General features: G+C 41.2%; 1 protein-coding gene across 1 annotated transcript in view; it reads left to right on the top strand.

Annotated features, from left to right (window-relative positions):
- The first annotated feature begins 6046 nt into the window (after window positions 1–6046).
- ACTR3 (actin related protein 3) overlaps window positions 6047–22881 on the top strand; it is a 29164-nt gene continuing 12329 nt past the window's right edge. The window contains exons 1-2 of the mRNA XM_062498289.1: window positions 6047–6227; window positions 21096–21151. Of these exons, the coding sequence (XP_062354273.1) occupies window positions 6184–6227; window positions 21096–21151 (100 nt within the window). The 5' untranslated portion in view covers window positions 6047–6183. The remainder of the gene's footprint in view (window positions 6228–21095; window positions 21152–22881) is intronic.

Raw genomic sequence — 22881 nt, 5'->3', positions numbered from 1 at the left:
GTTTCTAAACGATCCTCTTATGAAAAGCCATTTAGAATGAGAGGTCAAATATTAGCAGCCAAACCCTCTCAAAAGCTGATAAGCAATGGTGAAAGCCAGAAAATTGTCTCAGAACAGAAACCCATTTATTTACCTGTCACATATTCAATTGCTTGTAGTTTCAAATGGTTGAGTAGCAAAAAAAAAAAAAACAAAAAAAAAACCCATGGTGCCATTGCATTCCTTATGACTCTTCATGCTACTTCTTTTGTGAAATGACCCACTAGGTTCACCTTGATCCTCTTTTCCAATCCAGCTTTTCTTCCTCTGGTACTTGCCACTGTTTTAAGGCTCAGTTTTACCCTTGTGGGCTTCTGTGCTCTGCTGGAAAGCTCACATAATAGTTAAACAGCTGCTAAACTGCAAACTGGTGACACACTGGTTTTATTTAGCACACGGCTGACATTAAAAAAAAATAAAAGACCACGAAATTAAAAACAGTGATTTTACATATATTTGTGAGTCATCATGGCTTTTGCTCAAATTAATGTTCATGACCCAGTGAGGATGGAAGTTGATGCAGGTCAGGCACTTACAGCTGTGATTGATTTAGGTTCTCAGTTCACTTGAAGTGCATGGGTCACATGAAAAAGGCAGCCATACACATTTGTTCCAGCCAAGGAAGTCAATAGGTGCACTGAGAACCCATAATAATGTTTCTATTACAGACTTTCTGATCATGGGCAAAGTGTGCACTGCTATTCCTTAGCTCCCAGGTATGACTGTGTGGAGCCTGTGCAGTACAGACACAACTCAAGGGCAGAGGTTTGTGCCCTGCTTTGCAGTTGTAGGAATTCTGCTGCTGTGCTTCTGCTAGTTCTTTTACAGAGGCACTATAAAGGACTAAGAAGTTATGAGAAAGAACAGAATAACAGCATATGGATAACCAATTTTGAATGGAAAAGCAAGCTGTAAATAGGAGAGCAGTTTCCCTCGACTTTTGCAGATTTTGCCTCAGCCCAGAACATCAGGTTCTTGAGGCATCATATTTGCAGTCAAATTATTTTTCTAGGTTTGCCTTTTGATACATGATTTGCTGTTATTCCTACCAAATAAAATGGGCAATAGTGGTGTTATCATTACAATAGTCCAAAGATATAAAACAGCCGCAGTTTATAAGTTTCTCTCTTCCTTACACACCTTGTTCTAGTGTACCAAGAATTATAGCTGGGTTTTTTCCCAGCCTTCATTTAGAAAAAAAATATGGTTGTACTAATTAGATTTTGAAAGTTAATGGTTTTAGTTGATCTATGATAAACTCTTGGAGAGCAGCCACATCAAATGAGTTCCTGGTAATTTGCCATGACTTCACCATGTGCAGCTCCATGAAATTACATGCCTCCCATATGGCTGTTGCTATAGCTATGCCAAAATCAACCAATTACACTGTAATCTTGCTTGTGGCCCTTCTTGGAGGAAATCTACACACATCCTTTATCTGGGTAGATAAAATGTTTTGGGTTTTTTTTTAGCTCTCTGTAGTATTCTCTCAACTATTGGAAAACCCATTTATATTAAAATACTCAGAACATGGCGGTTAAGTGATTAAGCAGTGTACTTTTTAATAATTACTTACAATAAAGGAATATTGTCCAATGGATAACCTAGACATGACTTTTCTTGGCTGTTTCTCTAGCTTCTGCTGTCCTGTTTAGCTGGGCTTAAAGGCTGTTCAGTGTGGTGTACTGAATATTAAGGTGCGTTCTAAATTCCATTTATGCCAATCTGAATGGCAACATGCTGTTCCAGGCATCAGATTCTCAGCCCTCCTGGGAATTTCCAAAATCCTTCCACCCCTGGAACTTTCTTGTGTTTTTGGTTTTTTTTTCTCTTGCACTTTACTGTGCTTTCCAGGCCTGGATCTATATATGGATTCACAGCGTTGTTCTTTCTGCATGTTCGAGGGCAGGCCATTAACTGCATGAAAACGATCCAGAGTGAGCAGGATGTTGAAAAGCTTCCCACACTTAACAAGGGATTTGTAACGCTTTTGTCTAAGTACACACTTCTTCAGGCTGAGGTACTTGTGTGAAATTTTAATACTTGGCATTACTGGAGCTGGTAAACCATAGCTGCATCTTAGAAAACTGGAGTCCCATGACTTATTTGTATAACACTTGCAGAAAGCTGTCTGCAAATTTTTTCCATCTGAATGAAATTGCATCTCTGTTTACCTGTTGATTATTAGAAATACTTTCTTTCTGACTTTAATCCTCTCATTCCTTATTCATTGGTATTCATCTGCATTCCCCCATTCTCTGTGTTTACATTGTAAACTGCCTGGAGGCAGATGGCAACAGAAGGAGGATGCTCTGCAATGGTAATTACTTCTGTTATCATGGATGTTTAGGAAAAGATCACCTGCAATCCAATCCTGTTTACAAAAGCTGGACTTGGTTCATCATAGAAGGATGCTGTTGCTGGATTATGTGTGCTGTGGAGGATTTCACAGAATCATAAAGGTGTGAAAAGACCTCTAACACCAGCCCAGCACCACCATGCTCACAGCTAAACCATGTCCCCAAGTGCTACATCCACATGCTTTGTGAACACTTCCAGAGACAATAACACAGTACCAGGTAAAGGCAATTCAGGCTTTTAGCCACTCCCATTCCGTTGGTAGGATTGAGAATATACTAAGACATTGCCTCTACACATTAAAAACTTTGTTTCTGGTATGCCCTGAAACAATGAAAAGCTTTTCATAGCTCAGGAACTGACTTTCGGCCAAATAAGGATGAAAAGATTCAGAAAATTATACAATGAAAACAGACTGTGGAGTTTTCTTTACCAAAGAAATAAGTAAAGGTTGGAAAACCTTTCCATGAAAGAAATACACCAATCAGCACAGCAATCCTGCTGGATCTAGCTGAATTTCAGCTTTATAAGCTCAATTTTGTCATTTAAGCACAAGACTTCTATGCTAAAAATATCCACCAAGATAATCTAGATGTCAATGCATAAAACTACAAAAGGTCTATACAGAAACCAGGATTGAAACTTAGATTGATCTGTTCAAATTTGGAAGAGTTAATATATCAAACTTGTGTCTATGGTCCAACATTGTGATATAATATTGCTTAAAGAGAAATCTTGCCCCTTTATTTTATTGGACTGGTGCCTGAGTCCACAGCCACCTGAAAACTGCATCTGGCAAGACTAATAAAATGAAACATGAGATCTCATGGCCAGGGAGTTCAGTCTTTCAACCCCTTCCCTTGCAAAACTGTGATTGACTTGGCACCTTGATACTGAGAGAAATCCTACACTTTTTAGTCCTCAAATGTAAATTATACTGTAATTCAGTAAACCAAAATGCACCAGCACTGCTCCTCTTCAATGTCATACTTCATGCAGACTCAGGAAGAACACACACTGATAGCAAGAGATTGCAATGGAGTTGCTTAACAGAGTTGTTTCACTTTCCATATGACCTGCAGTACTGTTTATTTCTGCTCAACTTTTTATTTCTGCTCAGTATCCCACCATTTCCCAGAAAACACTTGTACTCACAGGGAAGATAAATTCAGCAACGGGATATTTTCTGTAGAGCGCGTTACAGTATGTGCTTTTGGGTGTGATTTAAAGTTCTTTAGTGACATGATGCTTCTGCTATCAGAAAGTCTCCAGCACACTATTACAGCCATTCTACTCTCTGTCCTTTCACTTTGCTATGAAGGCTTAGCAAGACTAATCAGGAGCATTATTTGGGAATATTAGGTAATAAATGCTGGTCAGCTATGGAACACTAATGATTGCTCTGTCCTGAAGCCCCACTGCACCTGGGTAAATTAACTCTGGTCCCGATCCCCTCTGTGCAGGCTCTCTGAGCTGTATGGCCAGGACAGGACCTGCCAGCTCCATCCTTTCCACATTCCTCAGGATTTTTGGACCTTGTTTTGTGCTCCTCTGGGAGGATACTTTAACTCCAGCAGCTGGAGCCCAAAGCTGCTCTCTCATTCCATGATTCTATCTGCCAGATGCAGCAGTTGAACCTGCTGCATGTATAACTCTGACTACCAGGTAATAAAACTGAGGGGAGAGTGAAAAGTCCACATGATAGTTTATATCCTAATTGTATTTATTTTAGATAAATATTTACCTACGCATGCACAGCAGCACATACAAGGGAAAGGGCTATTTGCACTTTCTCTGAAAAGATTTCAGAGATATTAATCTTTAATATTCTAGCTAAGCACAGCTCACAAGATACACAATATCCTGCAGAAATCCCTTTCATTATCTGTAAAATGTCTCATAATGTTCTAGTCATAATTTGCTTTGACATTAAAATAAAAATGTTAATATTCTCAATATCTCCTTTCCTTGCTTATGTTCCTCAGGAAGATCTGGCAGCCCACAGAAGCCAGATGGTGACTTGAACTTCCGAAATGAACTGCCTGGCTGCTGCTGCTGAAAGGGATGGTTTTGCTCTCTCCTCTCTCATCCTGAAGGGCATGCACCTAGTTCTTCCTTTGCTTTGGCACTGACTCTAATCTATCCCTCCAGTGAAAAAAATCAAAGAGGCTATTAATTGGAAATAGCTGAAACAAGGTGAGGAGAACATACTTGAAGAACGAAGCAAGAACACTGTGAGAATACCTGGAGGGTTCTCTAAGGGACACGGGGCCACCTGCAGCTACACAGCTCCAAGGTGAAGTCAGGATGTCAGACCAGGACAGGAGCAGTGTGGAGGCTACCAGAGGGACAAGGCAAGTCTAATATTAAGCCAGCAAGCAAGGCTAGGACAGCACAGACCTACAGCATAGGTCAGACAAAATCTGAAGGGCCAGAGCTGAGCTTAACTGTGTCTCCAGTTCTCTGGAACAAGGATTCTGGGGTGGAGATCCCTGGTGATGCTTATGAGAACCATTAAGATCCATTAGAGCTTGCTGAGTCCTGACAAAGACAATTACTCATTTTGATGGACTACCAAATTTGTTCACAACTTGACATCCGATTATATCATGATATAATAGCCCAAATATATCATGAAGCTCATTGCCAAGGTAGAAGCAGAAAGCAAAGGACTGAAAATACCTGAAATGCCCAATATGAGAACTGTTAAAACACTGACATACTCTGAAAACGAACAAAAAGTAGTGCGTGGCTGCAGTACACCACAGGGCAAGGACTGGGCCAGACCTGGGGTTCTCAGCACTCTGTCCTTCAAAGCCTGAAGGGTTGTGGAAGGTGGAAAGAGAGAGAAAGAGAAGAGTTCAGACTATATTTTGTCCACCTGAACACCTAACCCGAACAGTGCATTGTGCCTTTCCCTCTTTGGGACAAAGATGATGGGACGGGTCTTCGCATCCCTCTTCCAAGGAGGCACGGCGGGAGCTGGGCCTGTTTAGTCTGAAGACTGAGAGCACATCTCATTAATGCATATAAATATCTCAAAGACTGGTGCCAAGAGGATGGCGCCAGACTCGTTTCAGTGGTGCCCAGTGACAGGATGAGGAGCACTGGCCATAGACTAAAGAACAAGAAGTTTCACCTCAGTACGAGGAAGAATTTCTTTAGACCGAAGGAAGGCGGCAGAGCACTGTAACAGCTGCACGGGGAGGGCCTGGAGTCCCCACACCGCAGCCATTCCAAATCCACCTGGATGCATTCCTCTGTCACTCTGCCTGGGCGCGGGGGATGGGCCCAATGATCTCCACAGCTCCTTTCCAACCCTAGCAGTCCCGGGATTCTGCGATTGGAATGGATTTGCCCATTGGACTACCCACGGAGGCGGTGGAGTCACGTCCCTGGAGGTGTTTAAGGAAAGCCCGGACGTGGCACACGGTTAGTTTGACATGGTGCTGCTCGGTCGCTGCTCGGCCCCGGTGACCTCGGGGGTGTTTTCCAGCCCGACTGAGCCTGTGCTAGACCCGTAACATGCACGGCCGGACGGCCCCGCGCCGCTCCCGCCGCCCTGAGGGCGCCCGGCGCTCCGCCCGGCGGGCGAGGCCGCGCCACCGCACGTCACGGGGCGGGGCGGGTCAGCCATCTTGGGCTCGCCGGGCAGCGAGCGAGCGGGCGGGGGCGGAGGCAGCGCCCGCCCTGCGGAAGTCCCTCGGTGCCGCCGAGCGCAGCCCGTCGAGCCCCGCCGGAGCCCAGGGCTGCCCGCCGTCCCCAGCACCGCCGCTACCGACCAGCATGGCAGGGCGGCTCCCGGCCTGCGTGGTGGACTGCGGCACGGGGTGAGACACGGTCGCTGACAGCTCGGGGCGGGGCCGGGCGGGTTCCGCCGCCGATGCTGCTGCAGATGGCGGCGGGGGTCGCGCTCCCGGGCCGGGCAGCCGCGCCCGAGCCGCCGTGGGGCCGGTGCTGGGAGGGTTGGGCCGGGCCGGGAGGAGCATCCAGCCGCCTTCCCTTCCCCGCCCTTCGCTGTCCGCCCGGCGGGAGCCGTGTCCTGGCGCGGCCCCGCTCGCTGCTCTCGGGCCGGTCGGGGCCGTCCCCATCGGTCTCGGGCCGGCTGTGCCGGACCTTGTGCGGCTGCCGGGACCGGGACAGGCGAGCGGGGACACGGCTCCCGCGGCCGCCCAGAGCCCCTGGGTGCCCTGGCTCGGGGGAGTCGCCGCTCTGCCCGGTGCCGCCTAGGGGGATCGTATGCTTTTTTTTTTTTTTTTTTTTTTTTTTTTTAATGTGCGGATAATGTCATTTATTCTGTGTTACTTCTCTCTGTGGAAGAAAAAAACCCCTCCCCTTCCATCGAGCAGGCGCAGAGGAACTTCCTTAGTTTTGTCAAAGCCTCTTCCTGCTTTCGGGCTTTTATACCTTATAAGGCAGTTTTCAGTGTCAAACCTGAACCAAATCCGCTTTGGGAACGTTTCTTTTCGTTCAGCAGCTGCCGGGCGGTGCAGAGAGCGCGGTGCCAGTGCTCCATAGCACAGGGAGCGCTGCGGGAGCCGGCCCCGGGGATCCGGGCCCGCTGGGGCAGGGCGGCAGCCCCGGGGGTGCCCCGGGAGGCCGGGCCGGGCCGGGCGGGCTCCGCGGTGCCGCTCGCAGGAGCGCGCTCGGGAAGCGCGACCCGCGCTGTGACCCGCGGGCTGCGGGGCCGTCGGGAAGGGGAAACGTCTCTGTCAGGCATCAGTCGTTCACTGGAAGGGAAAGCACTGCTGTATTTTCAAGGCTCTTTAGCTGCCGCTGACGGCATGCTGCTTCTTTAACTTGTTTTTTTTTACTTTTATTTCACTTCTCATCCCTCTTGCTAAAAAATAAAGAAAAATTTCAGTGAGTGCTCTGTAGATGTAGATATTTATCATGCTTTCTTGAATGGGCGTGTTCTTCTGCAACCTGAGTGCTTGTTTCTGAAAGCGAGCGCTCATCATCCCCTCAAGAGAATCTGTTTCGTGTAGGACATTAGTAAGTCGATCTTTAGGAGGAGATCGAGGAGATACCTATATGTATGTGCGTGTCTGATGTCTGCATGTCTAACAGTTGTATGAAGAAGTCATTCGTGTAGTGAAAGCAGAATTAAAACCTTGGATTCTGTGGGATGGAGCAAAGTTAGCACAGTGGGAATGAGGGTGTGCAGCTGAGTGTAATGTGTATTTGTGGTGTTTGTCTTTCAGAGCAAAAGATCTGTAACTTCTCTGCCACATGCCACCAGAGGCTTTTTCCTGTCCCACATGTGTGTGTATCACCGGTAGTCCCATTAAAGGCAATAATTATGTCTTTATAGGTTTGTAAGTACAGGTTGTGACCACTGGATTAGAAATTCACTTCAAGCTTTCAGCAATGCCCTGCAGGAGCAGCATGCAAGCACAGAGCTGTGTAAGAAATAACTTTGTCTTGCTGATGTGAGAGGTGTACCAGGGGACATGATTGTTAGAATAAATGCTCCTGCAGAAGATATGTGTGCAAGTACACCATTAATCAACTTCACTTCAGAGGGTGTACTCTGTAATGCTTTTGAATATGATGTTAGTCAAGTCTTGCTCCTGTTTAATTTATTTATTTCCCTACAAATCTCTAAAAAATGCTTCAAGATGCTGTTTAATTGTGCGCCATATATGTGTGTGTATATATATAATACAGCCCAGCCTATTTTACTCTCCAGGCTTTTCATTTCTGGTGCATTTCCTCATCCAAGGTTGTTCTTCCATAAAATTCTGCTTCAAGAAAGTTGGGGCAAAGATTTGTAGCGCTGTAAAGATTACAGAGTGTTGAGGTGGTTTGAATTCAATAATTTCAGTAGACAAAAATATAAAGTGATGAATTTACAAAGGAAAACATGATAGCTGAGATGAATAAGAAAGAGGTGGGTAATAGTGCAGTGGGTTATGATAGCATGATCATGCTCTTGGCTTTTATTTTTTGTTTGGTGCAGCCCTCCCAGTCCATATTGCTTTTTGTGTGAGAACACAAAACTGTGTCAGCCCTGTGCTCAGTGTAGATCAGATGAGGTCTCAGTGTTCTGTCCTGTCTGCCAAAATGACAGAAAGCAGACAAATTAAATATAGCCCCCAAAAAGAGGAAAAGAGGTTTTGAAAACACAGCCAAAACAGAAAGGGTGAAAGCAGCTGCCTGGCTTAGAACAGGCTTTAAAATGTGCACAGGTTTTCCAATAAGTAGGCTTTCTTGTAGTTTGTAATCTCAGGAGAATTGACCTCAGTCAGCAAAAGGACACATGTAGAAGTGGTATTGAAGAGTGTCTTCCTATGTCTTGTGCTTGTAGCCACAGTTCAGTATATCTGAGTGTTACATTTTGGGTTGGTTTTTTTTTTTTTTTAATGTGTGTTTGCATTTTTGCCAGCTAAGACAGAGGGATGAGAGAGGCAGTGGAGTTCAGGATCAGCTGGCACAGATTATACAAATGATAAAACTTCTTTCAAAGCATAAAGAGACCAAAACACAGAAGAGATTGGGGAGATAATATGGTGACTGTTGCTTGAGGTTTTAACAGCTCAGTCAAACTTTTTAGGGGTTATGTACAGCTGGAGCTGGGAAATTGGTGTAATCAGTGACATGGCATTCAGATGCAGCTGAAATTCTTCCAGTGTTATATTTGTTACCCTGACATTTGCATTCTTTGCTTAGGCAAACTTGAGACCTAGAAAATAAGGTAATTGTTACCTAGTAAGAGCAAGTAAATACTTCCTTGTGGTTTTAGAAGCTACTTGTTTGAAGCACTGTCCTTTTGATGGTACAGTAGACTTACAGGCATGGTATTAAAAATCCAAAAAGCCCAGTTAGTTTAACGTAACTGTTAAGCCCAGTATTATTTATTGCTATAACTGATAGCCTTGTCTAGTTTAAAGTATATTGTTTTGTTGAGTAATCTCTAGACCAACACTGTGGACCTTATTATCAGGAAGTCTTTGTCCATATTAGTAGTGAATTTGACTTCACTTGGCTGCTGAGAGCCCCTTTCTTTCTCTTCTTTCCACAAAAGATGGGCGCCAGGCCCATGAGCAATGGGCTATGTAGTAGCACCTATGTGCTGTTCTGTTTATAACCTTCAAATAATCTGGCAAATTTTTGATTTTCCTGAAGTCAGTATATATGCTGTGAACGAGACTTACTTCATACTTTGATATATCTAAGGATTATATTTTAAAACATTTAAATCTAACATTTTTATCTAAGGATTGTGTTTTAAAGCAAAAATTCAGAATAGAAAAATGAGATGGAGTTCTTCCCATAAAGTATGTGAGCAATGTACCAAAGAAAGGAAAAGACTCTTAGTCATTTTTTAATCACAGTAGGCTGCAGTCTTTTGCTCTGTGCCTTTTGGGTGTTTGAATTGTTCTTGCTGCCTCTTCTACAGGCAAGCACAGCACTGCCTGCAAGTCATGATTAAAAGCTCTTCCTACGCCACTTTGGAATTTAGCTTGATTAGGTTGACAAGTAGATTTTAACTGTGTCTTTCTGTGTGAATGCACTTTTTTTCTTCAGTGTAACTTGTATAACACTGAATTAGATCGTTTGGGATGGCAGATAATTGCAAGTGTTCAAATTAATGGCTCTTCAGCTGAGCTGCAGTAAGTGGCTATGCAACTACTGCGCTTCCAAAATGAGAACTTATAGTTCTGAAAGGGGTTTACAGAATATTATTTGTATTTTCTATACCTGAACTTTGTTTTCTGTGGGTTTGTGTAAAAATTTTTAGTGGCTGCCAGGTGGATCCATTTGATACTTGAGTGTCAGTGGTGACCAGCTTCTCTAATGTACCCAAGAGTCTTGTTGGGAGGGTCATGTCTGTTGGTAACCTTTTTCTTGAGTAAATTGGTTATGTGGAAAAAACATCCCACCCTGTTGTCATGGGTCTTGTTTTCTGCCTCCTCTCCTGTGCCATGCTAGGCCGCTTTTTTATTTCCCATGCACAGGTTGCAAAAAGTGATGAGGTTTTTTAACTTCTTTCTTGCATACTGGGGTGAATTAAAGGGGTTGACTGGAGAAAGGTTTCCTGTTCTTGATGGAAACTCAGGGTTTCTTTGACACCTCCTGGCAGTCTGAGTTCCTGCTGAGCTGAGAGCCAGGAGAATTGAGGCTGTTCAGGATTTCCAGTGTTTCTTGATGTGGAGTTGCAAGCTGTTTTTTGGAGTGAGTCACATAGATCTCTGAGAGTTTCTTGGCTATTCGGTGTCTCTGAGCAGTGCTGTGAATGAAGGAAGAGTAAATTTGGACACACAGAAACTGAGAGAAGCAGAAGCTGGTTGGAGTGAGCTTTGCTTTGGGGTAATTCTCTACAAACCCTACTGCTTGAGTTAATCTTCATGCAACACCTCTATAGCTCTTCAGGATTTTAGGAGAGCAAAGTATTTATGGGTTGAGTGTCTTCTGATGTGATAAGTTATATGACAGGATTATCTTCTGGGTTTTGACCTGAGTGTGTAAATGAGTACAAGATCCATGAAGAGCAGTAATCTACAATAGACAGCAAAATCTGTCAGGTGAGAAATCCAGTGCTGTAAAATCAAGGTAGTGGGAAGTGACAGTCTGTCTTGTGAGCTCTTGAACTTTCTAGTATCTTATACTATGCCTTGAAATGATTTTTCTTTACTAATGTTTCAGACATGGGTTATTTTTGCAGATTTTTTCAAAGCCTGACTTATGTTTAGTGTAAAGATTTCAGCATCATGATAGTTTTGCAGTTTGTGCTTCAACTGGATAGCTTGTCACAACCTTCTCTGGGTTTGAGTCGTCATGAAAATTTTCTCAGTGTCGTGTCGTCTCAGAAGTAATTTTTCAGTATGGAAAGCATGGATAGTCTTTGTTCTCATCTATTATCAGGTATGGCAAACATAAAATATTTTCTTGATGGCATTTGGAAAAAAACACTCTTCCAGGGTTTTAAAGAGTATCTTTTCCTTGCCAGTGGCTGAAGTGTGGTTAGGGAGGGAGAGGAAAACATGTCATCCTTCATGTGGAAAAAGGAATTGGACTAGATTAAGAATTGATTTAATACATTTTAAAAACATTTGCAAGGAGACTTTGAAGGCTGATGATGGCTTGTGGTGTCTCTTGGATGATTCTAATATGTCACAGTCCTTGTTGCATCACTAAATATTCAGAATATGCAATATAAATAGGAATTCAGTTAGGAGTACATATATTTCTATTGACACACTTTTTTTTTTTTTTCAATTCCGTCATAGGAATCAGTTTATATCTTTAGTGCATTCCAGAAGCCATTCAAGAGGCTATGCACCTTCCAGTCCTTCTGTTTCTGCTCCTCTTTTCCTGTGTCTCACTTGGCCTTGATACAGAGGAAGGGGGCGGTGGCATTTCAGGGTAGAGGACAAACTCACTTGCATCCCTGGGCTGGATCTGTGAAGTTAATGATTAATGAACCTCCTCCTGTGAACTGCTGGGCTCCTGCTTGGGGCAAGGTTAGGGTGTACCTGGGACGAGCAAGTTCCAGTCTTGTTCCTTGGTGTGTTTAGTACCTGGCTTGGACTTTCTGCCCAGCAGGTGTGTGGATTGCATGACTCCTATGGAGTATTGTTTTATAGGCACATAGAAGAAACTTTGCAGTAGGTCTGTTAGTTTGTGCAGTTAGAAAGTTTCGACATAATGTTTCAACATTTAGTTTTATCATTGCAGACTTTCTTTGGGACATGCTAAAAGGTTCTGACGATTTCAAACAAACTTTTTAAAAAAATTAAATGAACGCTTACAAGACTGTGGGGAGACAAGGTTCATTTCAAAGGTGAAATAACAAAAAACATACTTGGGTTTGTCCCCAAGGAAATTTCAAGTTCTTTTCTGCTCTATATAAGACAAGGAATCTCTATTGCTTTAATCTTTAACTTTTGCTTCTGAACTAAAATATATTTAGGTGTACTGATCTAACAGAAATTATCCTTGGGTAGATGCTTAAAAATATCTATTGGATTGCATACTTGATAGTACCCATAGCAGGATTATTTGAACCATCAAAATGAAGCAGCAGTCCTTTCCAAGTGCTACTAATGATGTATTGCTAGGGTTTTGTTTATTCAGTTATCCAAAATTGAAAAAATAATAATTTTATCCACTGATAGGGTATAATACGACTCGTGTTTTTTTTCTTCTTGTTCTGATCATGGGTTTGCATTTTCAAGACTAGACGGAAAAACTCTAGATAAATGTGCGGTTTTAATTTTTTCTGGGATTTCCTTTTCCCCTTTATTATTCTCTTGTGGCCAGTGCAAATGTTTGCAGCTGTGCACAGGATGTGTTCTGGCATGCTCAGGCTGAAGAGAGCAAGATGCAGACAGGAGGTTATCTGTTGATACTTTATTTTAATAAATAAATCAATGATGGATAAATAAAATGGATGAATCCAAACTGTAATTCTTTACTTAACACCATATCTGTTTTCTAGGTTTTCAGTATTAGTATTTTTTGTCGTGACTTGCCTTAGATACGGAATATTGTTTTTCATCTGCATGAGCTTTCAGAGTGCAACTGCTTGCATATTTGCTGTCAGACTTCAGAATCTCTGTGATCCTGTTAAATGGGACCTGTTTTTTATATTAAACAAAATTTACTGGTATGTTTTTGCCCACAGCTGAGTGGGACATTTTTTTCTACGAATCAACTGTTTCTAATCAGAGCCGTCTTTTATGAGAAATGTGGTGTAACTTGATAAATATGTAATCTGTACTTTAGTGCAAGCCTGCTCTTGGTGGAAAACATTTGGTTACCTGCTGAAAGGCTGAAGTGGTGATGGGTGCACAGGGCAGACTGGGAGAGCTGGGACAATCCCTTGGTGCTCCTGCCCTCATCCCCGTTCTCCCAGTCCATTCCATTTCATCCTGCCCTCTGCTCAGGTTGATGGGATTGGGGCCACAGCTCTTGGGTCAAAGCTGGATCTCTCAAGTGCTGAAACTGTGCAAATAGCAAGCACAAAACCTCAGCTTCCCCCCCCCACCCCCCTCTGCTCTTTTTAATGTGGAGTAACTTCACAGTTTTAGCCCCTTATTGCATTTGCCTGAAAAAACTTGCAAGTCAAGTCAGGCTTTTTCTGCATCATAAGACTTGGTTTTCACCTAATTTCTTTCAGTGCAGGATTTTGTTTGCTTGCAGGTTATGTGTGTGTTTATTCAATTGATCCTTCCTTGCTTTATTTGTTGAAAAATATATATAATTGATTTATTTCCTTGGGTTTTTTTCTTTCTGAAAAATGTCTGTACAGTCATAGAATGTTCTGAATTGGAAAGGACCCACAAGGATAATTGAGTCCTACTCCTGACAGGAGTAGTTCAGCTTATTTTGGGTAAATGATGGAGAAAGTTGCCAAATGAATCTCCTCATCATACTAAATAACTTATATTTTAAAGTAATTATTAATGTAAGACTGCTAAACTTTTGGGCATTCTTTCCTCATTATTTGGAAATGCTGCATGGAGTAGACAGGCTGTGAAAAATGCCCAGAAAGCCCAGAAAAATGAAATACAAATTTATTTAAAAGCCTATCAGTGTAAGTGATTGCTGTGTGGATGTGGTGTAACACAGAGGCACTGTTAAGACACTTGTTAAAATGAATTAGTCTAAGAGTCTCAAAGGAAGTAGTGAGTAGAAAGGGAGCATTTTGCCTTTGCCAACACAAACTACTCTACTCTCATTATACAAAGATAATATCCAAAGCCATTTGCTCTTCTTACTTTGAGGAAAATGCAGTCAAATGAAAACTTTAACTTTTGTGTTCAAGCATGTGCCAGCATTAAACATTAGAAATGGGTTTACATCACAAAATTGACAAAGACTTCAAATTTAGGTGGTAGTATCATCAGGATGCCAGAATTTGGATTTTGTTAGTTGAAAACTCATAAATATGGGCTGGTTTCAAATCCACTTTTTGTAGCTCAATTTTAAGCCAGAGGTTCGGACATAAATGCGTCTTATCTTCCTCTTTGCTTGCAGAAGAACTTTTCCAGAATCAGCTGACCAATGTTTGTTTTTGTTTGGTTGGTTGATTTTCAAAGATTTGCTGGTAGTAAACATAAAGCAAAATTGAGAGTTGTTGCTCTTCTACTCCATCCAAATGTTAGTCAAGTTAGAAGCAGCACAATGCAGTAACTTCCTCTGTTCTTGACTGGTGTTAAAAATGTCACCTGGAGACCTGTATTACAGTACCTGTGAATTTATTCTGAGTGTTGTGTAGCACAGGCTGCCCCCACGTTCCTCTTGGTCATTCTGGTCTGGCTCTGAGCAGCTGTGTCTTTGTGGTTTTCGTTCCCCATTTTAGCTGGCTTTTACTAGCCAGCAGTACAGCTGTGTGTTGTCTGAGTTGTAGAAGTAGCTGCTGGTAAAAAGCAGTACTGGATCAATTCCTACACAAAAATATAGATGCCTTTAAGGATAAATCAGCCTTTTTTAAAGGTGGTTGTCATCTGTTTAGGAAGTAAACATTTGCTAGAAGAACTTCTCTTTCAAGTTGCTTTTTGAGCTCATTTATTAAATTGCACACCAATCTGCTTATGGTTTGTTTTGCTGTGACAGTTTCAGTATGTGGCACAGAAGTATTTGTTGCCGAGGTGAAGGTTCTTACTTGAGTGGGCGGATATTTTTGGGGGGAAATACTATAAAATAATAGTTTCAAACACACAGTAATACAGTTAATTCTAATTTCATGCTTATAGACTGAGATGTTTAACACCTCTACCTAGAGATCCCATATGTCATTGAAATACTACACTCCCTTTTACCATCCCTTCACGTCTCTTATCTATGGTTTGAGAAGGTTTTCTTTACCTGACAGTGCTTCTAATCTTGTGGGGTTTTTTTCCATTTATAGAGCAAATTCTTTGGTTTCCACTATTGATTATTTAAAACACTTGTTGATCAAAAATGTTTTAAAATTTGGCAGGAGCAGCTGCTATTTAAAAATGCAGACTAGTAATGTGTAAAAGGGAAACTATATTAGCTAAAGATGTAAAGTATGAAAAACATAGCTAATAGAAAAACCTTGATATCTTATGTTTTATCAAGGACACTTGAAAAGAGATAGTAAACTAATTTATTAATACAAGTCCCCTTTTCCTAATAGAATCAGTCCTTCAGGGACTTCTGCTGCTGCTTAACCAATTTGGACCTAATGCTAGAGATGGGACCATTTTTAAAGGGACAAGACATCTCTTTTGCTGTAATTTTTTTATCATTTATCTTTACAGGGATTTGAAAAGTAAACACTTCCTAGGTTTTTCAGTCCCATCTGGATGGGATAACAATCCTCATACAAGAAGGATGATAGAATAAAAGCAACAAATAAAGACATAAGGTTTTGTTTGGGCTTTTCAGTCACATGAGGCTCTGTGTGAAGATTAGGAATTCATCCATGTTTGAGAAATGTTCCACTTATTTTTAAGGCAGCTGTTAACAGAAGACAACACAGTAAAAACATGGTATCTATCTTACGATTCGTGTCTATGTAGAATTTATCCAGTTTAAACAGGAAAGGATATTAAGCCCTTTTTGACAAGGTCTTTGATGGACAGACCATGTGTAAGGAGCTGGTATTAAAGTGCAGAATCCCTTTCCATTATTTTTAAAAACTTGGTGGTTTTGCCATGAGTCTTATTTCATGCCCTTTTGAATATATTGCCAGATGCATGTTTTCCTTAGAATCTCCACACTCTGGGCTTTTATGTAGTGCCTTCTATACTCTGCTTACTTAATTACAGTTTTTTGAGTTAAGGTAATCTAGCCAGAACATGTGCTGAATGATGAGTGTTGCAATCATATTGCTTTTGTCTTTGGCTCTTGTTTCCTGGAGTCTTTTTTACATGGTTTCAGTAAAGAAATGCAACACAGTTCTGCCTCAGGAGAGTTCATAAGCAAGTGGGAAGAGGCTCTCAAGGGAAATGGGAGATTGGCTCCAGACCCATTTACATGGAAGGGGATATGAAGCAGGGATCTGCTGCCTCAGTAAGTGTGACACCTTGCAAAAAGGCAGTATCAGTTTACATTTAAGAATAAATGCATTTAACTGTGTAAAGCCTAATCTAATCACTGGATGTTAGACTTGCTTGGATGTGTTCTGCATAGGAGTTGAGTTGTGTTTAGGTAGGGAAACCTTGCTGGGCTTGATCACAGGCTGTGGTATACACCAAAGCAAAAATTTAGAAGTTACATGTGTACTTCCTAGGCTGTGGTGCCTGGGAAGCCCATTGCATCTGCAAGGTGAGATACAGGTAAAGAAAGTGTTATATTTGGAGTGAGAACTTGCACAGAAAGGTCGTGGCTCAGATAGTGAGCAGTAATTCAGAACCATCATGAAAAGAGCAGTTTGATGAGCAGCAAGAAAAAAGCCCTCTGAACAAAATGCCCTTGTGTTTTGATGATGCACCTTGAAGGTAAACCAGAAAGAGACTTTTGCTTTCCTTCGGTTTTGGATTTTCTACTCCCACTTGCTTTATTCTTCCCACAGAAAAAATGTCAATTTTTTTCTTTTGTTTGTTTTTCAAATTGCTTTGTATCTTTCCAGTGGGACCAGCATTGCAGGTGCATCTCACTTCTACTCGTGTGTGCGTTTTAAATGCGTGGCATTTCTGTTAGCCCAGGTCATTAGGAGTAGCTGAGGAATAGGCTGCAACCCAGATTTGCTCTAAGAGTCGGAGATGAGGTGATGCTTGTCCTCAAGTGCTCCTGTGTGCTTATGCTCAGTTAACTCCTGTCATTGTGTGGAGCTGTCAGAGAAGTGACACAGTTTGTGTTGGACCCCCCCAGCTCTGTGGTACTTCAGGAGCAGCTGCACAGCTGCATTGCCCATGAAGCAGTTGTCCCTCTATTCCTCACTTCTGTTAGAATTGCAGTTGTACTTGAATTAGGGTGTATAGCTCAGGAGATTGGCATTTGTTGTGGGTAGGAAAGCATTGGAGCAAAGGCACGTGGTTATGTTTGTGGTTTGCAGATGGAGGTTCTGGTAGTGTCATCCTCATTACAAATTCTTACCCTCAGCACTGCTTCCTTTTGGCTTCAGAATTGTCTGTGTGACTAATGCACAAATAACCTTCCAGTGACATTGCTTTCCTGTCATAGCCTCAGAAACATCTATTCTAGGTGAGAGAGCACATGTAAGAAATCCCATTAGTGCTGTTGAGAAAGTTGTGGAAAGCCCTTTGACTGTCCTTCCAGAGAGCTCTCGGGCAGAGTGCAGAGCTGCTGTGCAGTTTCAGGACATAAATTTTTGAGGGTGATGGTCACATGTTGAAGATATTTCTCCAGTGATAGGTGAGATAGGGGTTAGTAGAGTTACATTAGAAGGAACCTTCATTAGTTGCTTTCCCAAACCTGTTTGGGCTATGAGTGTCCATTACAAAAATATCAATTGTATATATATCAGATATATAGAGAGAGAGGGTGGGAGGGGTGTGGTTCTCCATATTCAGACCTGCACATTTGTATAGAGACTTTGTGTACTGCTCTTAGATACTCTGTAGCTGATTTTCTGAACTAAAGCTAAAGGCCATGGTTATCCAACAAATTTTTTGCCTGATGGTTTCATAGAAGTTTTTTTTTTTTTTTTAATGAGCTAATAGGCCTACAGGAATGCTTTAGGTAGCTGAACATAGACAAATAAAGGAAAACACCCTTGAACAATCAAGGCTTCCACCTTTGGGATTTTGTAAATCAGTTCTGTTACAGTTTTTAACAGACATTAGGTTATACCATTACACTCTTGTGTGCAGTGCCTTGTGTTCTTACTGCTGAATGCCCCAAATTCCACGTGGAATTAATTTAATTAATGGGGTGTGCCTGCCTGTGTCCATGCAAGTCCCTTCTGCCACTCTCCAGTTCTTGGTAGCAAGACAAGGGGTGATTTATGGCAAATCCAGTGTTGGTACTGCCTTATGATGTCTTTACTATCAGGATTCTTTTTCTGTAGCAGCAGTAATTCCTGCCCTGAAGAAGCTGGGGTGTGCCTTGTTTCCCTGTGAATCATTCATTAGTCAGACACACATTGCTATGTATGAACTCCTTGTGGAAACTGTGTACTTGTGGAATCTGAATTGCCTATAGTATCCTTCTTTTGATGTGATTTAAATATTTGCTTCAAGTGGAAGTGATAGATCTGATTAGTCTGAATAAAGCCTCCTATCTACAAAAGTTAATTTTTAAAGAATCCCATGGTGACAAGATTGTGTGTTTGGAGAGTTGAAGATTTTTATCGACTTTCATTCAGTTTTACATTAGCTTTTTGCCTCACCTATCACATTTTTAGACTCCATTTTAACTCAAGAGTATCTCTGTATGCATTTAGTTATGAAAATCAGGTTTAGTTTTTATCATGTGTCGTGGCATGGTCCCTGGCTGTGCTGTGGGCCTGAGGCTCCCAGGGGAGCAGGGGGTCCATCCTTGGCCCGTGTGCCAACAGTGCTGGAGTTCCAGGTGTGCAATGAAGTCTTGTACATGAGAGATGTGAAGCATTGTGTAGGGCACTGCACTGGAGACTTGCTGATACAATGCTTTAACATTCAGAGACCGAAAGTCATGCAGTTTTTTTTTTCCCCCCCCTTTCTTTTCTTGGTAGACTAAAAATGCACTAAAAAAATACTTTTTTTTTTTTGTCCCCCAAGTCAGTACGCTTCTTGCTGAGTAGGCCATAGTATTTTTATATATGCTGATTTTATGTCTGAATACGCTCTTTTTATGTGAAGTGCATCTTTCATGAGATTATTTTTCTTTCAGTTTTGCTGGCTTTGTGTGTGCTGGGCGAGCTCCCACCCACAAGCAGCTAAGCTGCCAGTTACCTGCAGCAGTTGAGCTTGGGCTTTCTTTGAAATACTGAGTTTAATAATCAAACAGTTTTAACTTTTTTAACTGTTAAAAATCACTTCTAATCTGTTGTAGGTTTATGCAGCATTCAGGCTCCAAAGTTCTTGTGTAGATTTAGCTTTAAATTCTACATGCCACAGGTCTGATTTGCCAGGGAAGGGAGTGGGAGTGAGTCAGTGTTTGCTGGTTTACTTAGTAATTGTGGCACTAAAAGCCTCTTAAAATACTATAAATACAGTGAGCAGTTTTACACTGCGTGATAGGTTAAAGAAGAACCAGTTTGTGGCATTTTTGATATTTCTTTTGGGAAGTAGATCTTTAAGATGCAAATTGAACTTCCATGAGCAAAATCCAAGTTGTGTGTCTTGAGGTGAGGCACATGTAGTGCCTAGTGCTGATGTCTTCATGCGGTGTGAAATTCTTTCTGATATTTAGTTTCTTTTTTCATTATTTGTTGTCTTCTGCCTGCGAAGTTTTCTTTGTCAAGAAACATTCCTGTTGATTGGTAGGAAGTCAAGTTTCAGTGCGTGGTTATTTACAACTGTTACAGTGTGTTATACACAAGATAGGGTTTACAGCTTTGAAAATACATCTCCTGCAAAGCATTTGGATGAGGTCCTGTGCTAGCCACTTTGTTACTCAGAGAGAAGCCCACCTTCCCTCTGAGGATCTGCATCTCTTGGCGCAGCGCCGATGGTCACAATCAGCATCAGTGCTGAAATAGTGTAGGTGTTGCTGGGCACGGGCACAAGCTGCTCACTGCTGCTGCTGCAGCAGCACTCCTCTCCCAGCCCGGGGAGCCTTGCTGTGTTACTGCCATGAATTTATGCTTTGTTAGAGTCACTGCTGCCTTACACCTCCTAGGATCTTCCATTTTAGTCAGTGCTGAAAGCTGTGGAGGTGCTACTACAGCGCTCATGCCTTTGCTGATGGTGCTAATTCGGTGCAGCTGCCTGACTGTACAGAGAAAATGAGGATTTTGTCACATCTGTGTTTGTTAAAAACATGTGGGTGCACTTTTACTCTTGAGCTGGAGCTGTGTATTTGGTCTGCATGGTTTAGAATTTGCCTAGGCTGCTTTGCTGACAGCATTTCTAGCAGCTGGTTTTGGTACACTTAGTTTTGTAGTTATTTTTCATGAATACTTTTAATTTCTTCAGTTTTCTTGCCTCCTGATAAGATAATGTGTATATCCATAGCACATTCTGGAGACTAGGTGAAGGCAGGTAGTTCTTTTCCTCTTGCTTTCTTTACTTTTATTAGACACATTTTGATGCTCTTTTCCAATTGTGAATTGAAATGGCTTTTGCTAGGACTTGTCATTATCAGCTTCTTGTGACATGAGGATGACCAGCCCTTCCTCATGCCCAGCTGGCAGTCCATGGGCTGGGCAGCTTTTCCCCCCCGTATAGTTAGGAATTACAAAAACGCTTTTAGCACTAGAATTAGCTATATGAAAATATTTCTACAGAGATGATAGCTCCTGAGCAGGGAGGAACTGCTCTGAAAAATTATACTGCTAAACATTGATAGATTGAATTATATGCTTTGTGTTCCTTAGTAAAATGCTTTTAGAGTAGAAGTTAGCAGTGATGCTTGATCTGTGGCAGGGAGAATTGTTTATATTTTAAAAGAGAGAAATTCTTAGTTTTCTTAGTTTGCCCTGTGGGTTTTTTTTGTTGGTGAAATGTTTTTTTTTGTTGTTGTTGTTGGTTTGGGGATTTTTTGTTTTTTAATAGAAAAGCTGGCAGGGTGTCCTTCTGATATGGGAGGAGGGGTCTGTTCATTTAAAAAAAAAGGAACTATTTTTATTATTTGCGGTATCAAATATTGCAACCAAATCTTTTTTGCCTCAACAGGTACACAAAGCTCGGATATGCGGGTAATACTGAACCCCAGTTCATTATCCCTTCATGTAAGTATTTGTTACTTGTGTATCAATACTGAAGTTACTCTTGGACTTTTTGTAACATGCCATAAAAAACAAAACAACAAACAAAAAAAAAAAAAAAAAACAACAAACAAAAGAACTTGACCTCAGTGCTGACACAGAGTAATAATGTGGCTTTTTGTTTTGCTACAGATACTCAGTTTAGAATGATACATTCATTAGAAAAGTATACTAATAGTTGAAGCACATTTTTTGGACATTAAAATAATGTAGGAATCCAGTAGCATGGCTACATTTACCTTTTAGGAGGTTTTTTCTTTTTTTTCCAGTTTAGTGATTTATCTGCTAAAAGGTTGAGTTGATTATAACTGGAAAAAAATTAAAATTGTATGATTTAATATCTCTAGGGTTTAAAATGTTTTACTTGCCTGTAAGTTGTCAGTATCACAGCTATGTTAATTTACTGTGTTTTGCAAATGCAACAAGAAACCATGTCAGTTTTCCCCCCATGTAGAATATATTATTTATTTACTCCCTGGCTCCTGAACTGTTTCTCCCACTTGAAGAGCTACAGTTCTGCTCCAGAGACTGGAGCTCACTCAGCTTCCCTTAGAAATGCTTCACCTTTTGACCTCCTACACCACTTGGCAGTTCTTCATTGTTCATCTGTGCCAAAGTAATAATGGATTACATCCTGGTGAAAAGGAATAATTAGCACACCCAGTTTTCCTTGCAAATACAACAGGAAGAGAGCTGGAACTAATACTACTTCAGCACAGGCTCTGTAAAATAGAACTTGGAAGTTCAGGCTCTGTGTTAATTTTTCAAGGAAATGTACTTCGAAAAGTCATTTTCATGGAGAGATAAAGCTAATTCACTTATATGAGAACAGGAGAATGCATTCAGAGAATCCATTCTGTACCTTCTGTTTTGGCTTCTAATAGGTATTTCTTAGATTATTTGGTTTTCTGTGTTAACATCATTAAGTTTATTTCAGTGTCATATAAAACACTCTAGAGTTTTGCTTTTCACACAAAAGCTAGTTTAATGTTAGATATAAAAAGTTTCTAAACCTTGTAAAAACAGTGTTCTTTAAACTTCATAGCACTTGTTAAAGTATAAATGGACAAGTGGTTATTTAATTTCAGATATATAGAGTTTGCATACTTTTTCTGCATCTTTAGATTTAGTTTATTTGATTTGAAGATCATTTCTTGTTTTGAAAAAGAGGAAATATCATGATATTTTAAACACTGGGAATGAAGTGACCTGTCAGATCATTAAGCAGAGAAATTCATCCAACAGGGATGCTATTAAAGTAGAAGAGAAGGAGAGGAAATGGGATTTTTTTGGTAGCCTTTTGATATAGTGTGGTGTATGAAAAAAAGGATGCTCAGTCTGAATGCTCCTGCAGCTGAAATGACCCTTGACTGCAGTTCTCTCAATCACAAAGGCATTTTTCTCATTTGTGCTGCAATCCAAGCTAGGTGATTACAGAAACGGCATGAGTTTGTGTTAATCCTCTGCCTCGAATGAAACAAAATAGTACTGGGTTAATCCATGTTAGAGAAATAAAAATAGAGTACAGCAGTACCTAGTTTGAAAGTAGAATGTTACAAAAAAGCACTTTGGTGTCTATAATTTCCTTAAATTTTCCTATAATTTTCCTTAAATTCCCTGTGGAAAAATGGTTTGGTTTCTCCTTGCAGTTCCAGAAGTGGCATTTTATCAGTTTGATTCTCTAAAGTTAATGC

The sequence above is a fragment of the Cinclus cinclus genome, chromosome 9 (assembly GCF_963662255.1).
Source record: "Cinclus cinclus chromosome 9, bCinCin1.1, whole genome shotgun sequence".
Taxonomy (NCBI): domain Eukaryota; kingdom Metazoa; phylum Chordata; class Aves; order Passeriformes; family Cinclidae; genus Cinclus; species Cinclus cinclus.
The sequence above is the reverse complement of the archived record's forward strand: the minus strand, read 5'-3'. Positions and strand labels throughout refer to the sequence as shown.